Below are 19,483 nucleotides of genomic sequence, written 5' to 3' on the forward strand. Positions count from 1 at the left end.
TCAAGAACAATATTAAACCTGATAAGCAACAAAAACCAGACTAACAAAATGTGTAACAAGAAACTAATGACCTTTCTATAATCAAACATTCAATTATCTACAATGTCTTTATACAAAGGGGAAAAAACCATGGTTTACAGGCACATCATAGTGAAAATAAAGCGGCAACAGCAATTTTATACAATTACCATTCTCAAGAAACTGAATCATCAAAACAGTAATTACGAGTTCACAAATTTAAAACATCTCACATAATTTAAAATTACTGGGTATACACTGAAGTCTGAGTGATTTTTGTTTTCCACAAAAGTGCCAACACTTAAAAGCTAGAACTTTCAGTGTGTAATTTTGCCCTAAAATGTTAAGACATGTATTGATAATCATAACAGTCACATAATTTCTGGTGCTATCTGGTCTGTTAATATTAAAGCCTTTATTTGGATGTGTTTTTCTTCACTTAAATTATAGGAAACCGGATACTGGATTTCTGTTGCAAAGCTATTAGAGTTCCAAACACAGGAGTGTGCAAGCACTGGAAAAACTCATCAGTACTAAAACATAATAAATATCAGAGAAGCCATTAGTTTTTACAGCACTGTCTGCTTAAAGGTTAAGTCAACCAGTTGTACGATTTCCCATCAGTCTGTCCTTTCAGTTGGCATAGCAATTTCTATTTTCATGATCTGAATACTCAAATATATCCAAACATCTTTTTAAAACTTTGATTTATAGCTCCTGGAAAGTTATAAATGCTTTTTATATTCATTCTACTCTAAAAAGTCTATTTCTGCTCATTTTAGAGCCTCACTAAAACAAAAGATTTCAGGATAGTAAGATTCATTAAAAAGTTTCAAATGGAATGATTTACAAAATAGGGCACTTTAAACCAAGCCCTATTTTTTTGTAGCTGAAAGGGATTAGTTACAGTACAATTTCACACAACCCCATGATCAAGTGTGGAATTATACTTTAAAACTTAAGAGGACAATCTCTGCTTTGGGCACCATCCCTAAAGCACAATGGTTACGAAGAAGACTGCCAGGTGCTGATGGGAAAAGACGATTCACACTATAGTTATTAACTGTCAGGCATTTTTTCCTGAAAAGTTCTCCTTTACAATGCAATAATCGAGAACTAAGATAAAAACCCTGACTTTCCACTGCTACTCAACATTATTATATGCGCCAATATTGCACAAATCTGTTCTGGACTGTTAAAATAAACTTGGGGTACTTGTTTTCTCCATCAGAACACAAACACCATACAAGCAGTTTCCCTTAAAGATGAAATTGACAAATTTAAAATACCGGAAAACATGAAGAAAGAGGCAGGGACTTTGTACACACAAAAATCTAAATTTTCTTGAAGGGTTCTGTGTGCCCTACACATGGGGGCAATTTGTACACACTAGTGAGATGAACACTAGCTATAATGCTTCTAGCTGCTCAAATAATGTGGAACCTTGGTCCGGGTGTTGCAATGATATCACTGTATGGTTCTTCCTGTGTCAGCTCAATAGCTTGCTGCTTTTTAAGAACCAAGAAGCTGTAGAACTTTGCTGCAGCTTGCTTTCTGTTCGTGTTTCGACACAACTCAAGCAAACTGATAGATTCAGCTCCAGTTTTAGCGAGAGCTCGCTGAAATAAAAGAAAGAATTAAATGAAAATAATCGTCTACACAATAAAGTAGTAATTTTAAAAGGATACTACTTTTGGATACTGAGAAAAGTATTACTGTATATATTCTGTTGGGGGCTAGGAGTAGATTTTTGAATGGTACGAGAGTGTTTCTCACATTAAAAAAGGCAAGGGGACAAAGTTAACATTTTTGGGACAACCTAATATAGACGACTCATTTTTTCTAATTAATAAAATCTAATCAATTCATCTATCAATTTCATCTAATTGATAAAATAGTAAAATCTAGCACACAGTTCTGAAAACTGTCAACCTAACTATCCTTTGAATTTATTTTAGGAGACCTGAGCACCTTGCCTGGTATTTCATAAACACTCAAGATATCTCCTCTGTATCTGACACATTAAGGCCCAAGGATAAATGACACTGTACAATGATTTGACAAATTTAATGATTCAACCCATTAAATTTGCTCAACCAAAAGTAAGAAAATGTACACACACGAAGGAGTTCTGCTTTGCAGGGAAAGTGTTCACCTGGATGCTTTCCAGGCTTACTCTCAGCCCAACAGCTTGTGTATTAAAATAGTTTAAGGCGTGCGGTTTTGGAAAAAGTTTCACAAAAGGTAGACTTTCTGGTTATAGCATGTAACTTTTTTTTTTTTTTTTTTTTTTTAAGGAAACACTGCCAAAAGCCTTTGATGAAATTTTTTCTCTAGGACTTCGCAGGCATACCTGAAGACCATGAAGCATCTGCTGAGTCCTTTTGTTCCATCTTCTTTCCTCTTGATCCTGGTCACCCCCTGAGGCATCTTCATCCTGAGTGAAAAGGACCCCCGTGCAAAAACAAAAAACTGACAAAACTGCTACAAAATGAAGCATTTCCGTATCTCCTGAAAGCTCTAAATTGTGTATTTTGACTAATGGAAAAATCACTTAGCATCTAGTTCGACATCCCTTCTAAAATTACAAAAGAAAATCCTCTGTACCTGCAAGCATTTAGCTGAATATATGACTCTGTACTGGTATGTAAGTGTGTGATCTACACAGTCTGGTCCACGGACTGTTGCTGGTTGGCGAGCTATGCGTTACTGGCCCTTGCTAAGGTAAGAAACTGAAGCAAGGAAATAAACCAACTACGTCACTAAGCATACTGTTTATTTTAACTGAATATATATTTATGTATTTTTTTGGTAGCATGATTTTCTGGACGATGGTATTCCAGAAAATTCCTAATCTCACTGTGGACCACTACCAAAGAGCCTGCAGACTAGCAAAGATGAGTAAGTAATACTGTTCCATACAGTGTTTTAAAAGAAATGGGCTATAATTTATAATATATATTTAACTGGAGGGGCCTGGCTGCCAGTCACCTGCCACCTACAAGACTGTCTCAAGCCGGCACGGGGCAACAGCCGAGACGCTTCCAGGCTGTGCTGCAACTAGCACCACATCCAAAGAACCAGGAGTTAATAACAGCTTAACATATATTAGAAAGTAGAATTTTAAATGCTAATTGAACACTAAGGCTGAGATACTCTAGCACACAGGCTGGAAGAGCTTTGGGGCTACATTCTGACTTTAAAACAGTGTGTAAGGCTCACGTTAAGCACTAACTGGTTATGAAATCTACGCTGGCATAAATTACAAACACGAACAGATGGTAATGAAAATTGGAAGAAACTTTAAACATAAAGGTTTAAATAAAATATCTGACAGAACATCAAATAGAAGAATACATATTCTAATATACAACCTTAAAGATCCAGGGAAAGAAAAAACTTGAACAGCCAAAGCATGCCCCAGGAAAAGGAAAATCCATTCCCAAAGTCAAAAATAAAAATCACTCTATTTTATTAGCCAAGTAAGTCACAAACCACTCCAGTCTAATGAAAAAGCAAAATCCACACAAATAGATTATATTAGAGGCAGATGCTAATAGCTGACCAATGACCACAAGATAACAAAAGCAGCTTACAAACAATTTAGAAGTCAAGGAATCAGTGAAAGGGCAAGTCCCATGTCCTTGAAAAGCCCCCAAGGGACAGAATGAGAGATAACACAGCACAACATCTGAAGTTCTTAATGATGGTGTAGATCACTAAGAATTTGGCTAAGTTTTGCTTATATTCAAACAAACATTTTTCATCACTCTGAACTCAGCTCCAAGACGAAAAATAATAAGAGCTGGTTGAAGATTTTCACTAAACCTAGAATGGGAATTTATTCATCAGATCTTTTTTTTTACAACGTTTCCTTACCTCCTCCTCTTCATCATCTTCTTTCTCCTTCTCTTTCTCCTTTTCTTTTTCTGGTAAAAGTTCTAACTCTGGAATTAATTGACAAATATTTGGAGGCTCTTCTGGGGGCAGCTCTACAGGAGGTATTTCCATCTGCTCTACCTGCTGAGGCTTAAAGCAATAAAGATAAGGCAATTTAAGATGCACATTTTAAGGGTAGCTTCTCTTAACTATGCAAACATGTAGTTGCTGCAGTTTTCAAAATGAAAAGAAATACTTTTCACACTTCCTCATAATCAAAACCTGATTACACATCTTGTTCTTTTACTGTAAAGCCACAACATTAAAGTACTTTACAAAGGAAATTAATCCATTCATTATCTTATCTTATTACCCTAGAACAAAAGTGTTTTGTTTTCATACTTACTTTTTAGAAGTCAAGTACTTAAAAGTCTATGTGAGGAATTTGCAAACAAGAAAAAACCCTCAACACTTTCTGTATTAGCATTTTAGGACTAAACAGAACCCACTGACGACTCCTGGGCAATGCAAAAAGGCTCTAACATTAATTAGCCTGGTACTGTCGACCACTGCTGTATAAGGCTACTGCAACTCAGCTTGAGCTCTAAAGAGCTTTTGTGCTCTTCCAGCAGCAAATATTAGGAATGAGGAGACTATTTTTCTGGGTCCATTTCTTGAATTTCTTTCTTCTCTGACTTAATACAAACACATGAGAACATTAAAAGAGTGACAAGGGAACAATTACCTGGAGAGTGGTTGGTACTAGAGTAACCCACTAATTACTTGTTCCCGTTCCTGAACTCAAAAACGCTTTTTTTTTTTTTTTTTTTTACAACTCCTTACCATCAGAGGGCATAGAGAACTAGTTGTTAAAATTGTCAAAGAATATTCTTTTGCCAATGTCTTGATGATGGAGGCTGAACCAAGACCCTAAGGTACCAAAAAGCCTCCCTTTGCCCAGAATTAATTTATTCTATAGACTTACTTAAGCTTGGGAAGCCTTAAACCAGACCACCTCCTTCCTTTACACTCAGGATAGGAACACTAAGTGAACTTAATGGTAGCCAGTCTAAATGAAGTAGCAAGACGTCGCTTTACCTTTTTTCAGCAACTGGACGAGCATATTCTGATTTCTTAATAAGAGAGCCTAAAACTGCTTAGTAAAGAATAAACCAGAACCCGGAAGAGAATAGAGTCTAGGAATAAACCTATGCATATATGGTCAATTAATTTAGCACAAAGCAGCATACAATGAGGAAAGGACAATCTCTTCAATAAATGGTGTTGGGAAAACTGGACAGACACATGCAAAAGACTGAAATGCATTAAAGACTTGAATCTAAGACCTGAAACCATAAAACTCCTAGAAGAAAACATTGGTGATAAGCTCATTGGTCCTGACGACTTTTTGGATTTGACACCGAAAGCAAACAAGTAGGACTTCATCAAACTAATATATCTGCAAATCATTTATAAGAGATTAATATCCAAAATATATAAAGAACGCAACACAATTCAAGAGCAAAACAAACTGATTAAAAGGGGCAGAGGATCTGAACAGACATTTTCCCGAAGACAGCAATACTGATGGCCAACAGGTACACGAAAAGGTGCTCAACATCTCTAATCAGGGACATGTAAATAAAAACCACAATAAAGCATCACCCAAAAAAGAGATAACACGTGTTGGCAAGGATGAGGAGAAAAGGGGAACCCTCTTGCACTGTTGGTGGGAATGTAAATTGGTGCAGCCACTATTTACCCAAAGGAAATAAAATTACTATCTGGAAAAGATATCTGCACTTCCATGTTCACTGCAGCATTATTTATAATAGCTAAGCTATGGAAACAACCTAAGTATCCATCAACACATAAATGGATAAAGAAAATATGATATACACGCACAATGAAATATTATTCACCGTAAGAAGGAAATTCTGCCTTTTGTGACAACATGGATGGACCTTGAGGGCATTATGCTAAGTGAAGTAAATCAGAGAAAGCTGAATCCTGTATGATAGATATATCAGATATATCAATCACTTACATGTGGAATCAAGTATCTTAAAAAGCTCACACTCACAGAAGCAGAGAGTAGAATGGTGGTTACTAGGGGATGGGGGAAATGAGTAGATGTTGGTCAAAGTCAGTTTTGGGGATCTAATACACAGTATGATGATTACAATTAACAATACAGCTGTCCCTCAGTATCTGCAGGGGATTGGTTTCAGGATCCCCTCTGAATACTAAAATTTACAGATGCTCAAGTCTCTTACATAAAACAATGTACTGCAGACAGCCCTCAGTATACATCCTTGGATAAGGAGGTTCAACTATATACTATGCACTTGAAAGGTGCTAAGAGTAGATCTTAAAAGTTCTCCTGACAAGAAAAAAATCTAATCCTGCGAGGTGACGGGTGTTAACTTACCATGGCGATCATTTCACAATGTACACATCTAGCAAATCATTATATATTGTACACCCGAAACTAATTTATATATGTCAATTACATCTCAATAAAACCGGAGGAAAAATGTTCCATCTTGCTGACAAAGCTATTTATTAGCAGGAAGTTTGTTTCATTTTACTCACAACGTACTTAACAGGAGGTTCCATGTGTTGCTTTTCTTATTCTACCTAGAACTGTCAGATTCACCATGGGCTAATGTTTGAGAAGTGAAATAAAAACCAGAACCAAGTTCAGAGTCAAGGATTCCACAGTAGCCAAGGATGCTCACTTTAGGCCACTGTGAAGCAAGACTCTATCCAAGAGTCAGAAAAACCAAAAACTCCTAAGAATGCCTCCCACTCACGGCACACTGTGTTGTGATCCTCAGCTGCCATTCTTTGTGGACCCAATCCTTACTACTTTCTGCCCAAACCAAGATACTTCAAAAGGTCTCCTTAAACAACACTTGCTATTTACTAGGGATCTAAAACATTGCCCGAACACCCACACCCCAAACACCTTGGAGAGCTGTGCTTACAGGGATCATGGGTTCTGGGTCCATCTGTCCCACTTTTCGCTTAACTCCCTGAGGTGGTGGTGGAGGCATGGCTGACTCATCCAGGTTTGTTCTGCTGGTCTCCATTGACTCTTGGAGGCGGCTTGGCTCTTCCAAAATGGGCTCATCTGCAATCGATCGTACGAAGAGGGGATTACGGTCATACAGTCCTCAACAACATTTTAGAACCATTTAACACTAATATGCTAAGACTTTCCCTAATGAAGAAGGCTGAATAAAATTTTACCTCCACAAAGGTTACTAAATTTATAACACATTTCAAGGTGGGAAGAGGTTTTTAAAAGGACATGTCCCACCTCCAGTCCAAGGCAGGACAATCCTTTAGCAGACTATCACTCGGCCAAGTCCTAAACCTCAGACCTTTCTGAAAACAGAAAACTTCCCATCTAACAAAGGAATCAGAGACTATAAGGCATGTATTTCCCTGTCTACAAATCTGAGACTACGTCTTTGTTCCTGACTTCTTTCACTCTGGCGATATGCAGGTAAAGTTTAGCCAAGCGTTCACGTAGATGCGCTCAGGGAGCTCTTGCGACGGGACAGACCGATAACATCGCGCTGCCGCTGCTGCGGGGGCTGCTCCTCTCTGGGAACCTCCGGGTTTTCGAATTCTTTGAGGAATTCATCCAAATTATCAGCCTCTCCTCCTTTCCTCCTTTTTCTAAGATCTTCTGGTACTAGTGGTGTAAGACAGCGTGTAAACAGCTATTAAAAAAAAAAAAAAATCAATTATAAAATCTCTACTATAAATCACATGAACCGAAAACCTACCAATGGCATTACAAGTATGCTTTACCAATCAGTGTATATATAATTTAGCATGATTTCTACTTAATGTTATATCATATTCATGCTTCATTCTACTTTATAATTTGAAATCCTCTATGTAAAAATTTTCACTGCAGCAATTTTAGAAAAGTTGAGAATGAAATTTTTAACCATTGTCTCATAACTTGGAGATAACACTAAAGTTCTAAACTTATTTACCTGCAGTTTATTTTCATATTCATACACTTAAAACAATCTAACAAATCATACCCAACAGCTTTGCATAGTGCCCTTTTCACTTAATACTGTATGGTAATTTCATTAACTATCATTTCTAGTATTTTTAATGACTGAATATTCCACTGAGTGGAAGTAAATATATATGTGCGTGTATATATATATGCCACAGCTGAATGATTCTTCAATATTTTAAGTTTCTTTTAAAAAATTTAACTGTAAATAATAATTAATGAACATCTTTATAGAAGTGGCTTTTTGAATTACCTCCTTAAGAAAAATTCCTAACAATGAGACCACTGAGTCAAAAAAAAAAACACTTAAAGACCTTCTTCCAAATGATTATACGATTGTGCTTCCAATATACAGCAGTTTTACCAAAGCCTTGCTGCTTTAAACACTTTATAGTAAAAATCAATTGGTTCTATGACGCCTCAGAACTTTGCTTTAGAATAGTCTGGAACCTAAAGTGAGCAGAAAGGGCCTGTAAGTGAAAAAAAATTCTCATAAAGCCAGATTTCTGTACTGTGGGAAAAGTAGAACCACCCCTTGTTTTAGCCAGAAAGCAACATCTAAAGATTGTAGACTGGAACCACAGTACACACTAAGGCAACAGAACTTGTAATATATCATAGCAAGTTGAGGAGCGAGAACTATTATTAAAAACATCAGTGTCTTTTTAGAATAGGGAAGATTCATTCTACATCTTATAGAAATACAGGTGTCACTTATCTTGATCTTTCAGATCAGGTTTATGTTCAGTATACTGTGGTTTAAGGGAGAAAAAAAAGAGAAGATGCTATATCACTGAAAAATACCTGATCAAAAATGATTCAAACAAGTTTTTAAAGTTTATTTTTAAAAATGGTCAAAATCTATATGAAATTTAAAATTCTGCAAACTATATTACCTTCAGTAGTCTGTTATTCCACAAAGGCTGAGCAGGTAAAGAGAAAAGTTTTTCCACTCCCCCAGTCTCTTTCCACATCATCAATTTCTTGGTGGGTGGTGCCAGATCCAAAGTAGTAACAATATCAGAGTAATCACTAAGCTGGGCTCTAATTGTCTTGCTATCCAATTCTTTGACACTGTCAACAATTAGCTTCCTCTTCCTCTTGGCTTTTGTTTCTTTGACTGGCATGAGAAAAGAAAATAAGGTCATCTTTTCTGAGGCCAGCATGAAACATACAACTACCAGATTTGGTCTCATTATATTCCTGCTTTTCTAAACACCTAGAAGACAGAAGTTAAGCTTTCATGAGGGTAGAATCTGTTTTAAGTCATGTTTCCCAAGTACCATATAGAGGCTAGCATACAATAGATGTTCAATAAAAATTTGCTGAACGAATGAATATTGACTTTTAGCACAAAATGAGCAAAATAATGGCAAGAGCCAATTCATTTTTGCCCATGTAGCTTTATATTGTAAACACATCACACTTGATTCAGAGTTGGGCTCAAGTCCTAGGTTCTGCCACTTATTAAGTGAGTGACCGTTAAGAAAAGTTAACTTCATTTTGCTAACCTCTTCATTGTCTCATTTGAAATATGGCCAACCACGTATAGGGGATTGTAAAATATTTAGTATGATGTCTGACAGAGATTGAGGACTCCATAAATGGTTGCAACTACTATGATTTTTATTGGAAGAGTTACAATTCATATATGGCAGCTGCACAAGCAGCTTGATAAAGTGAAACAAGCGCAAACCCAGTCAGATGAACCCTGAACTTCATCCTATACACTTTTTGTATCCTCATTTCTAATCCTTACTAAACTCTTACAAAGAGGTAACATTATCTCAATTTCTTAAGATACAGAAAAGCTCATGGTATTAAATAAATTCCTCAAGATTTCATTGTCATACATGTTATATACCCCATAGGTTTTTATAGATAAAATACTCGTGTGGTTCAAAATTCAAGATTCAAAAAGATGTTACGCAGTGACAGCCTCTGTCCAGGCCCTGTCCTCCAGCTACTGAGTTCCCTTCCTTGAAATTAAAAAGTTCAAGTTTTTGTTAACAGCTGGCTAAGCTCAATTATCCTATTTTAAACACTGCAGTATACGTCCCTCTTACCTTGTTTATAGATCTCTGTAATATCCGTCAATAATACAGTATATAATTTACTTAATTACCCATGTTCCCCTATTATTTAAGTTCCACGAGGATAAAGACTTGTTCATTTTTATATTTTTAGTTCCTAAATATAGCTACACAGTAAGTACTCTTTTTAAACCAGAAGCCCAAATCAGAATTTTTGGTGATCAGATTCTAAGTAGGAAACCCAAAAAGTTAATCTTGTTTTACTTAGAAGTAATAACAGTATCTTGAATTATACTGTAAATGACTTAAGGTATTCTACCCCATTGTACCCATACACCATCTAGAAATTTTAAAGTTTCACATCCAAATTACATACTGCCTCTTTTACTCAGAAGCAGCACCCCCAATTAAATATGCTTTGCTGTGTTTCTTAATAAGCAGCATAAGAAAAATACTGATTTTAGAACCTTTGATATTTCCAGTTAAAAATAAAAGTATTTTTAGATTTTCCCAGATTGTAGCCCAAAGCATACACAGAATCTAGAATGTTGGAAGATAACGGATTAGTCAATCTTGTACTTTACTGAAAAATGCCTTGCAATGCTTTCTGTTACACATGTGGCCTGTTAGCATTTTTGTAACCCCCAAAGACTAAGATATTTATTAGCAGAAAGCTTGTTCCATACTTTTATTTCACAGCAACTTGTAAAGATACTCTGTAAGATATTCGAATTATAAGTGAATTAAAGTTTCTACAATAGATGACTAACAAAGGAGAAAAGAAGTTTAGTTATATTGAAAATGAGCAGCAGATTAGTGGACATGAGCCAGAACTAGAAAAAGTTCTAAGTCAAAAAGTTTGTTTGCTCACCAGTGATATCAATAGGTTCCAAAGCAAACGCTTCTTCCTCATTTGGAACAAGTGTTGTTTGATCAGTCATAGTTGGCATCGGTTCGACAGGATCCACTGAATCAGGACTATCAGGCCCACCCACTATAAAAGCAGAAATCTGGTCACAAAAGGCTTGGGTATTTTATATCCAGCAAATGAGGGAAAAAAATCCCTTTGAGTAACTGAAAGAAACCCACTGGCTCCAAAGAAAAAACACTTTTCTAGTTATAAGGAGGTCTCTCCAGTTGACCTATTGCCCAAAAAAGGGGAAGGAGCACAGGGTTAAAGCGAATCAATCATAAGCACTGCTTTTAAGGAGATTTACAGTTCATCAAAAGCTGAAACTTTTAGCTTTTGGTCTTCTACAGTGAGTATCTTTTTGGATGCCACACATCATGCCCAGGATCACTGAACGTGACATGCTTACTTGATACGTTATCATCCTCATCCATATCATCATGCGCAGGCTGTTCTGGCAACATCACCCCCGCCTCAGACAGGGCAGGGGGATCGTCAAAGATACCGCCGTCATTATTACTAATAAGTTTGTCATCTGAAATAGGGAATGTAATTTAGTTACAATTTAAAAAAGAAATGCTAAAAGAACAATAGCCAATCACTGGAAAAATAATGTTAAAATGGATTAAATTAAAAAATTTAAATCTGTATTCAGTATGCATCTGTTCTCTTCAAGGTAGTATACAAAAGTATAAAACACTTAACATATGAAAAAAATCTCAATTTTAAAACATGTATTTACTTAAACACAAATAGAGCACTTCGAAGAATTAGTAAAACTCCAAGACAAGCAGTTTTAAACAAAATTAGGTATTGTTAAAACATTTTTAGGCTACAGGTTTACAGAAAACTTTTACTGAACCAACTGGTGACAATTCACACATATATACCTAGAGAGATGCTCAAGACTAAGAATTAGCAACTGCTCTAAGACCCCGCAACTAAATAAAGAAATTGTTAGAATAAACACCTTGTTGTGACTTACCTAATATACCACCATCATTTCCTTCTCCAAAATTGTCATCCTTATATTGGTCTTCATATTCTAAATGGTTAATTTTCTCATTCAGATTGCTGGTGCTCTGTTCAGGCTCTAATAGGAGGTTAGAAGCACCAGTGCTCACTAACATGTCATCATCCTCGAAAGCGCTACCTTCTCTCATTATTTCACGATCATCCATTCCAAAGTCACCTAAACACATTTTAGTTGGTCATTAGTGGAGAAAAGTTAGAAACATCACCGAATCAAAAGAAAATGGCTAATGATTTATTTTAATTATAATGTCACATTTGCTTACTGAAGTCTTATTTATCTTTGAATATTAAAACATCTAGTTTAAACTTTAAATCTTTAGCATCTATTATATTTCATAAACTGATTCTGGGGCATAATGAGAAAATTCAAATATAAGATCCAAATTTAGGTTACCCTAAATATATTGAGTAATGTAATTTTAACATTATAGCTAATGGCTAATGATTTGTTTCTCTATTACCAAAATCATTTTCTTGTAGAATACTGATGTTTCCAACTTCTTCTCTCATGGTTATCTCTTCCACTCTACTCTGGTTCAGGCTGAACTGCTGGGCCACATCGATGTCACTTTAAAAGAATTTCAAATACATTGTAGTCTCAAGTCTCATTGTAACGTATTTGTAAGAGAAAACACATCTCAATTCTTTATATAAGCAAGAAAAAAAACCATACATACAACCTATGGAGCCTAAATATTTAGTATTAAATAAATACAATCCAAGAATCTAAATGATGTGGAAGTTAATTTAATTTGTATTTAAATTTTAAACCTGTTAATGACCAGCGAGCAAAATATAACATGCTGAAATCACTCCATAAGGCAACATGGTATACAGAGCAAAAACTGAGAGATGCGTGGGCTAGACAGGCCTGGGTTTTCATCAGAGCCCTGCAGCGTATAGGCTGTGTGAACACTGAAGTTAACTGGCTTTTCTGAGTCTTTGTTTAGTACAAATGTGGAATACCATCGACCAAATTCAGAATGTAAATACTTCCAAACAAATCACCAGGTTTGTTCAGCAAATAAATGGCAAGGACAAACATACAAAAAACATGTAGCTCTGTTACAGGTTCTAAAGAGAGACTTATGATACGTATCAACCAAATGCAGTCTGGAAACTCTGTACAGACCGTAGCTGAAACAAAGCATGGCGGGGGGAGCCTATGTGTCAACTGGGGACATTTGACTGCTGATTGTGTATTATATTAAGGAATTATTGTAATTTTTTAAAAACTGTGATATTATTATGGCTTTGTTTTAAAAATTCCTTGCCTCTAAAGAGATACATTCCGAGGTATTTACAGATGAAATAAAATATTTGTTATTTGCTTTAAAATAATCCATTGTTAGAAGGTCAGTTGGGGAAATACAGCTGAAACCTTGAGCAACGTGGGATTTAGGGGCACCTACCCACCCCTCCCCCTGAAGTCAAAAATCCAAATATAACTTTACAGTCAGCCCTCTGTGGTTCTGCTTTCCACTAACTCAACCAACCTCAGATCGTGTAGTACTGTAGCATGTATTTAGTGAAAAAAAATCTGCACGTAAGTAGACCCTCCCAGGTGAAACCTGTGTTAAGGGTCAACTGTACACATGAAATAAAACTGGCAATACATTGATAATGAAAGAAGCTGGATGATCAGCACCTGGGGTTCATAATATTTACTAATCTCTCTACTGTTTAGCTATGGTTAAAAAATTCCACCATAAAAAATTTTTTAAAATACAACAAGTATAAAGAAAGGGAGGAAAAAGTAAAGCAGCCAAATAGTGCCTAGCACTAATTAACACAATAAATTCAAAATAAATCATAAACTTACTCCTATAATTAAAAGTCAAAGATCATTTTTTAAAAAAGCAGACAAATTTGTCAAAAAATAAATGGGGATTGGTGTAGAGGGTTTCTCGGATAACTAACCGTGCTACTCAATCGCTTGGAAATGACAGTGACATTCCCTGTCATGGTAATAACAGCTGAATTCTGAAGACTTGAGAAGAGGGAAACAACATACCACAGTATTCTGCTGTAATGGTCATCTCTGTACAACTTTCTCTTCTTAAATGTTGTGTGACAATGACCCTTTCTTGCTCTTTATAGAAAGTTATCTCATATGTTTATTAATAAAAGAAAAGAACAAAAATTGTGGCTGAGTATAGCTTGGCCAAGATGATAAACTGGTAGATGACTTTAGTACACACCTCTGAAAAATATCATGAAGCAACAGTTCAAGTTTACTGATATCATTATGTAAAGCAAACAGCTAGACTGCTGTTCAGTTTACACAATTGCCTAAGCAAATCAGAATTCTCTTAGCTGTTTTAAAGCTGGCATCTTCTACATGATCTTATAGAAGAAACACTTCTAGGCTATATGTTTCATATTTATATACTACCCTAAATGAAAGCACATGCATTCTAGCTACATGTTAACGCAATGTCAAAACATCCCAAGAAAACTATGCATTTGTAAGCCAATAATGTTTTTTGTACACCAAGTCAATAATTAAAAAAAAAAAAAAAAGAAGAAGAAAAAGAGACAGAGAGAGAGAGACATACTCTAAGTCAGGCAGTGGCTGATCAAAATCATGAAATTCTTCAGGTAAAGTAATAGCATTGTAAGCAGCTTCTCGATTTTCCTCAGGCAGGTCAACAACACCTGGAAAAGAAACGGTAAGCTTGAAGACCTGGCTACACCAAAGATTATCAAGGGATCAAGGAAGGTAAAAAGTCAGTATAGGGAGGGAGGGAGACACAAAAGGGAAGAGATATGGGGACATGTGTATATGTATAACTAATTCATTTTGTTATAAAGCAGAAACTAACACACCATTGTAAAGCAACTATACTCCAATAAAGATGTTACAAAAAAAAAAAAAGTCAGTATAATTTCCTAAGGTTATATTCCAGAAGGGTTGATAATATTTGCAAAGTATCACTGACGCTCAAGTACTTTTATGTTTTTAATAATCATTAGCCACACTACTTGTGTTACAAGAGGTCAAAGCACTAATTATGCATTAAACTGAGAAGTCTTTAAAAGGACGTATCAACAAATAAATATTAATAACAGTTTTCTAAATAAGCATGAAATTTATGAGGAAAAGGAATGACTGCAAAAGAATACCTCAAATGTTAAGAGGAACTGGTTATTTTAGGAAAGTGGGATTAAATTATTTAAATTTTCTTTACATTTTCCCCTATATTTTTCAAGTGGTCTATAATAAAAATGCATTGCTTTAAAAGATAAAAAGAAACAAAACATGTTATTTAAGCAAAATACACTTAGTAGCCACATATGAGAAATCATCGGCCTCTGCCTAAAGTGTCATGGCCCCCACCTAAATATTTTACTTTTAACCAAATCTTAGATCTCAAAGATTTCACTATTTATATATTAAAATAAATGGAAGCATAAGAATATAACAACAGTAGAAATTACGGTATAAGGCATCTCTCCTACACACTGAGATTATTTTAATCAGAATAAAATTTTGTCAATGCTTTAAAAAATTATACAGTAGTAATTATCTATGCAGATGGAAATTTGGTTGCTAGAGTCCAATTTCAGAATCAACTATTACCTAAAACAAAACAACAACGAAGAACTATAGAGAACATTTAATAAAGTCTCAACAACTTAAGCTAGAAGTGAATTTGATTTTAAGACTACACTAAAATTATCTGGGAAAAAATTAAAATTCTAAGATTTTCTTTCCTGAGCTTTATTTTTAAAAATCATAGAACAATTAGTTTTCCACACTTCAACCGCTGATGATTGCTGAAAAAGGGGTTAAAAAAAAAAGGCAGCTCCAAAGGAATAACGAAAAAGGTGTAACTGTCATAATTCCATACGTAGAACAAAAATAAAATCGGTTTTTTCCCTTGAAACACTGCCTCTCTAAGTTCTGCCCCGTTTTTAAAGGGTTCCCTGTACTGCAATTAAAACAAAACAAACTACGCTCATCTAGCATATTTGCTTAGCAGTTTTTAAACTAAACACGATTAACTCCAAAGTTAAAAACAAAACAAAAAAGTCAACAATACCTGGCCGAAAAGCCATCTTTATCTTAATGAACGCTTCATTGCAATCTGCCAGGAGATATTTGGCTTTTCTGTGATAGATTCGAACTACTCCCAGTAAGAGATGTCCTGACGTTCGGAGTGCCATCTTCACCTGTGAATTAACATTACTCTATTTTATAAAGTTAATTTTCTGGATTTAGAGACTACTTCAAAGCTTGTATGTTGTGCAATTCATATCTCTCCATACTTTTAACCATTTATTTGAAGTTACCTCACAATCATGTATATTTTATTTCTCACTGCCTTTACCTGTAAATTTCCTGAATACACCCGAAGAATAGACTGGCAGAAATTCATGAATTAATATAGATGTGAAGGTAGCTATGAAGCAAGTATTAAGGCAATCCACGAATTGTTGTCATTAGCACATTAAGAAGTATGTGGCACTTCTGGTTGCCAATCTAGTCATTGCTCCTTGCTGGCTAACTGAACTCTGATTTTATTTGGGAAGTGCATGTCCCCAGTCTTGAAGGATGACTGTCTCATTCTCCTCTGCTGGCGCTTGTTTTTGAGTGGGCATGTAACCCAGTTCAGCCAACGAGAAGTGTCAAGTAGGTCAGAGAATTTCTGAGAAAGATTTTCCCAATTAAAACAAAACACAACACAACGAACACCCCTCTCTTCCTTCTCCCCTTCCTGCACTGTGAGTAGGTGGGGCTTGGAGCTGCCTGCAGTCCCCCCGTAACTGCGAGGCGGCCGTATGCATGAGGACCAGAAGCCAATAAACGAAGAAAGGTGAGTCCTTTGCTGAACCAATCCTAGATCTTCCTATTTCTAAACTTCTAGTTAAATAAGACTGTTTATTTCCTTATTGTTTAATAAGCCACTTTTCACTGAGTTTTTATTACCTGACTGGAAAGCATACTAACTGATAAAGGATAATGGCATCCATCTTCCTTCACAAGAAAATACATTCCTCAGCCTGTATTTTAACAAGGTAGATCTTCATCAGTGCTTACGGGGGATCCAGTATGTGGGATGAGACAGAATAGTTGTGAAAAGAATGAGAGAAGTAAATACCCAATCTAAATAGAATGATTCAAAATTCCTCTGGTTATAATAAGAATTTTTTTTTTTTTAAAGAACAAGAAAACATGAGCTCAACTTTACCAGATTGTTTTCCAGATCACACCATAAAAACATCAAATTTTTAAGTAGCAAAGAAAGCTGTTAAATATCTGCTTAAAGTTTAAATCATGCTTAGTACACTACGTCACTTATAACTTACAAATACAATGTGTTGTTTTATTTAATATGGGTACTCTCTGTAGCAGTCTAGAATCCTATTTACAATAACTCTCAGGCTCTATATTTATGGTCACATCTCATAACAGCATAAATTACGAAGTTTAGTGTTATAAATTCTTAGGTATCTAAAACTGTAATAAATTTATAACTAAATCTAGGACTTATCTGATGATAAATCCCTGATATGAAAAATAATACCCAATTAAAATACTGCTCCTAATGGAAAATGAGAATCTCCCTTTATGGTGTAGTCTTAGGAAATTTAAAATTACTACTGACTGCACCTTCACCTAAGAAAAAAGGAGGGAAAAAACCCCCAATCTTGGCATGCCATTATCTTGTCCAGAATTAGCAACTTTTAAAAGGTGGTGTTTAAACAGAAACATGGAGATACAGAGAAGAGAGTAGTGGTTACCTTAGGAGAAGGGGACGGGGGAAAAGGCAAAATGGCTAAAGGGGATCAACTGTAGGGTAATGGATGGAAACTAAATTTTTGGTGGTGAGCACACTGTGGGGTGTACAGAAGTAGAAACATAAAACCTGTATAATGCTATAAATGAACGTTACCGCAAAGTAAATTCCTTAAAAATGCAGATAATAAAGTAGTCACCTCATTAAAAAAAAAGGTGGTGTTTGGGCAAAGTCTTTCCTTCTGGATTAGTTTGGTTCAGAGTTTAGTCCAGGAACAGGTAAAATGAGGTGTGGCATTTTTGCTGTTGAGCTAGCTCATGTGAAGAGTGTAGGTATAATCAAGAACACAGGTTATACGTCCAAGGAAAACTCTGCAGGGATTAAAAGGGGCTGTTCCAACTAGAGACGGAGGGGAAGCGGGGAGAGATAACGTATGCAGCTGCAAGGAGCAATCTGTCTGACACTTGTTCTAAACGACTAAACCAACATTTCACCACAAGAGCAGACATTAGAAATTTTCAGGTCACTTCACCCTGTGGATGTATCTATTGTGATATATTCTATCACAATAAAACAAAATCAACCAATCAAAGAAAAACACACTTAGAAATGGTTTTTAAAGTTGCAGTGTCCCTAATGGGGTACAAAGTACTCTGCACATATTATGAAAAAGTTTGTTATCCTTTTAAGCCAAATCACCCTCAATACTTGCTTATGAATGTTAAAGATTAGCCACACATATCAATTTCAAGAAAAGAGTTCAATTTCTCCTTTCTCCATTCACCTAACTCAGTAAGCATACCTATAAAAAGAAAATATCATCTTCTCAAACAATTCGACCAGCAGTGCACACTGGTACAATTTCCCCACAGAGCGAATTGTTAATGCACATCAGAAATCTTAAAGTAAGTATACCACCTGCTCCAATAATTATATTCCTAAACATCAACATTAAGGAAAGACACAGAACAAAAGATTTTACAAGTAACAGCTACTAAACGGCTGTTTTTTAAAAAGAGGAAAACAAAAACTTGTAATCCTACCACCTAGAGAAACCTTTAGTAATATTTTAATATGCCTTCTAGGCTTTTATATACACATAAACACAATTTTTCTTTGTGTGCATGTGTACACAAAAACCTGTATTACATTGTTTTGTAATGAGCCTGCATCCAGGAAAAGCTCTGCTCATAGCATTATCATGACTTTCAATGGCTGCATTATACGAACTAGAGGAATTAAATTCAAAAAATTTGGAAAAAATATGGATTATTTCCCTCCCTCCCAAAAGAAGCTGGTAAAATAAATCATACACAATCAAAACGATAATTTCAGGTCCATAATCCTTTATTGAAGTCCTAGGGGCCAAATGTGTTTTGGAATTCAGAGCTTTTTGAATATTATAAAGGTAATGCAGTGCACATGCCGTTTATTAAAACATTCCCAGGAGTGTCTGCAGCAGCTCCCCATAACCATACACATTAGTATTTCTACAGTGAATTTATGAAAACACAAATGACCTCACTTCAATTTTGGTCAAGTGTGTTTCTGGGTTTTTTTGTGTATTTAAGTTCTGTGGATAAGAAACTATGACAATGTACAATGCAACCATTAAAAATGATGGCAGAGTTATGAACAGAGCTTTTCCTGAATGCAGTCCTGTTACAAAACTTACAATGCAGTTTTTTTATACGTGCATAAAAAAGGAGAAAAATTACGTGTATAACACATGCACCCATAAAAGTCTAGAAGACATACCAAAATACTAAAGATTTCTCTAGGTGGTAGAACTACAGGTCACTTATTTTCCCCTGTT

The 19,483-nt window shown here is 35.6% G+C and overlaps 1 protein-coding gene across 2 annotated transcripts in view; it reads right to left on the reverse strand.

Annotated features, from left to right (window-relative positions):
• The window catches only part of RAD21 (RAD21 cohesin complex component), a 28,283-nt gene that overhangs the window by 309 nt on the left and 8,491 nt on the right, over positions 1 to 19,483 (reverse strand). Inside the window, exons 3-14 of one of the 2 annotated variants that reach the window (XM_082433471.1) lie at positions 15,970 to 16,099; positions 14,482 to 14,581; positions 12,385 to 12,491; positions 11,874 to 12,080; positions 11,298 to 11,423; positions 10,850 to 10,972; positions 8,842 to 9,065; positions 7,472 to 7,631; positions 6,888 to 7,033; positions 3,898 to 4,047; positions 2,372 to 2,455; positions 19 to 1,637 (exon numbers count right to left, since the gene is read on the reverse strand). In XM_082433471.1, coding sequence (XP_082289597.1) covers positions 1,446 to 1,637; positions 2,372 to 2,455; positions 3,898 to 4,047; positions 6,888 to 7,033; positions 7,472 to 7,631; positions 8,842 to 9,065; positions 10,850 to 10,972; positions 11,298 to 11,423; positions 11,874 to 12,080; positions 12,385 to 12,491; positions 14,482 to 14,581; positions 15,970 to 16,099 — 1,749 coding nt within the window. In that variant the 3' untranslated portion in view covers positions 19 to 1,445. Of the gene's footprint in view, positions 1 to 18; positions 1,638 to 2,371; positions 2,456 to 3,897; positions 4,048 to 6,887; positions 7,034 to 7,471; positions 7,632 to 8,841; positions 9,066 to 10,849; positions 10,973 to 11,297; positions 11,424 to 11,873; positions 12,081 to 12,384; positions 12,492 to 14,481; positions 14,582 to 15,969; positions 16,100 to 19,483 lie in introns of those variants that run through there. The other variant, XM_082433472.1, reaches the window with a different exon arrangement.

The sequence above is a fragment of the Balaenoptera physalus genome (assembly GCF_965194825.1).
Source record: "Balaenoptera physalus genome assembly, chromosome: 17".
NCBI lineage: Eukaryota > Metazoa > Chordata > Mammalia > Artiodactyla > Balaenopteridae > Balaenoptera > Balaenoptera physalus.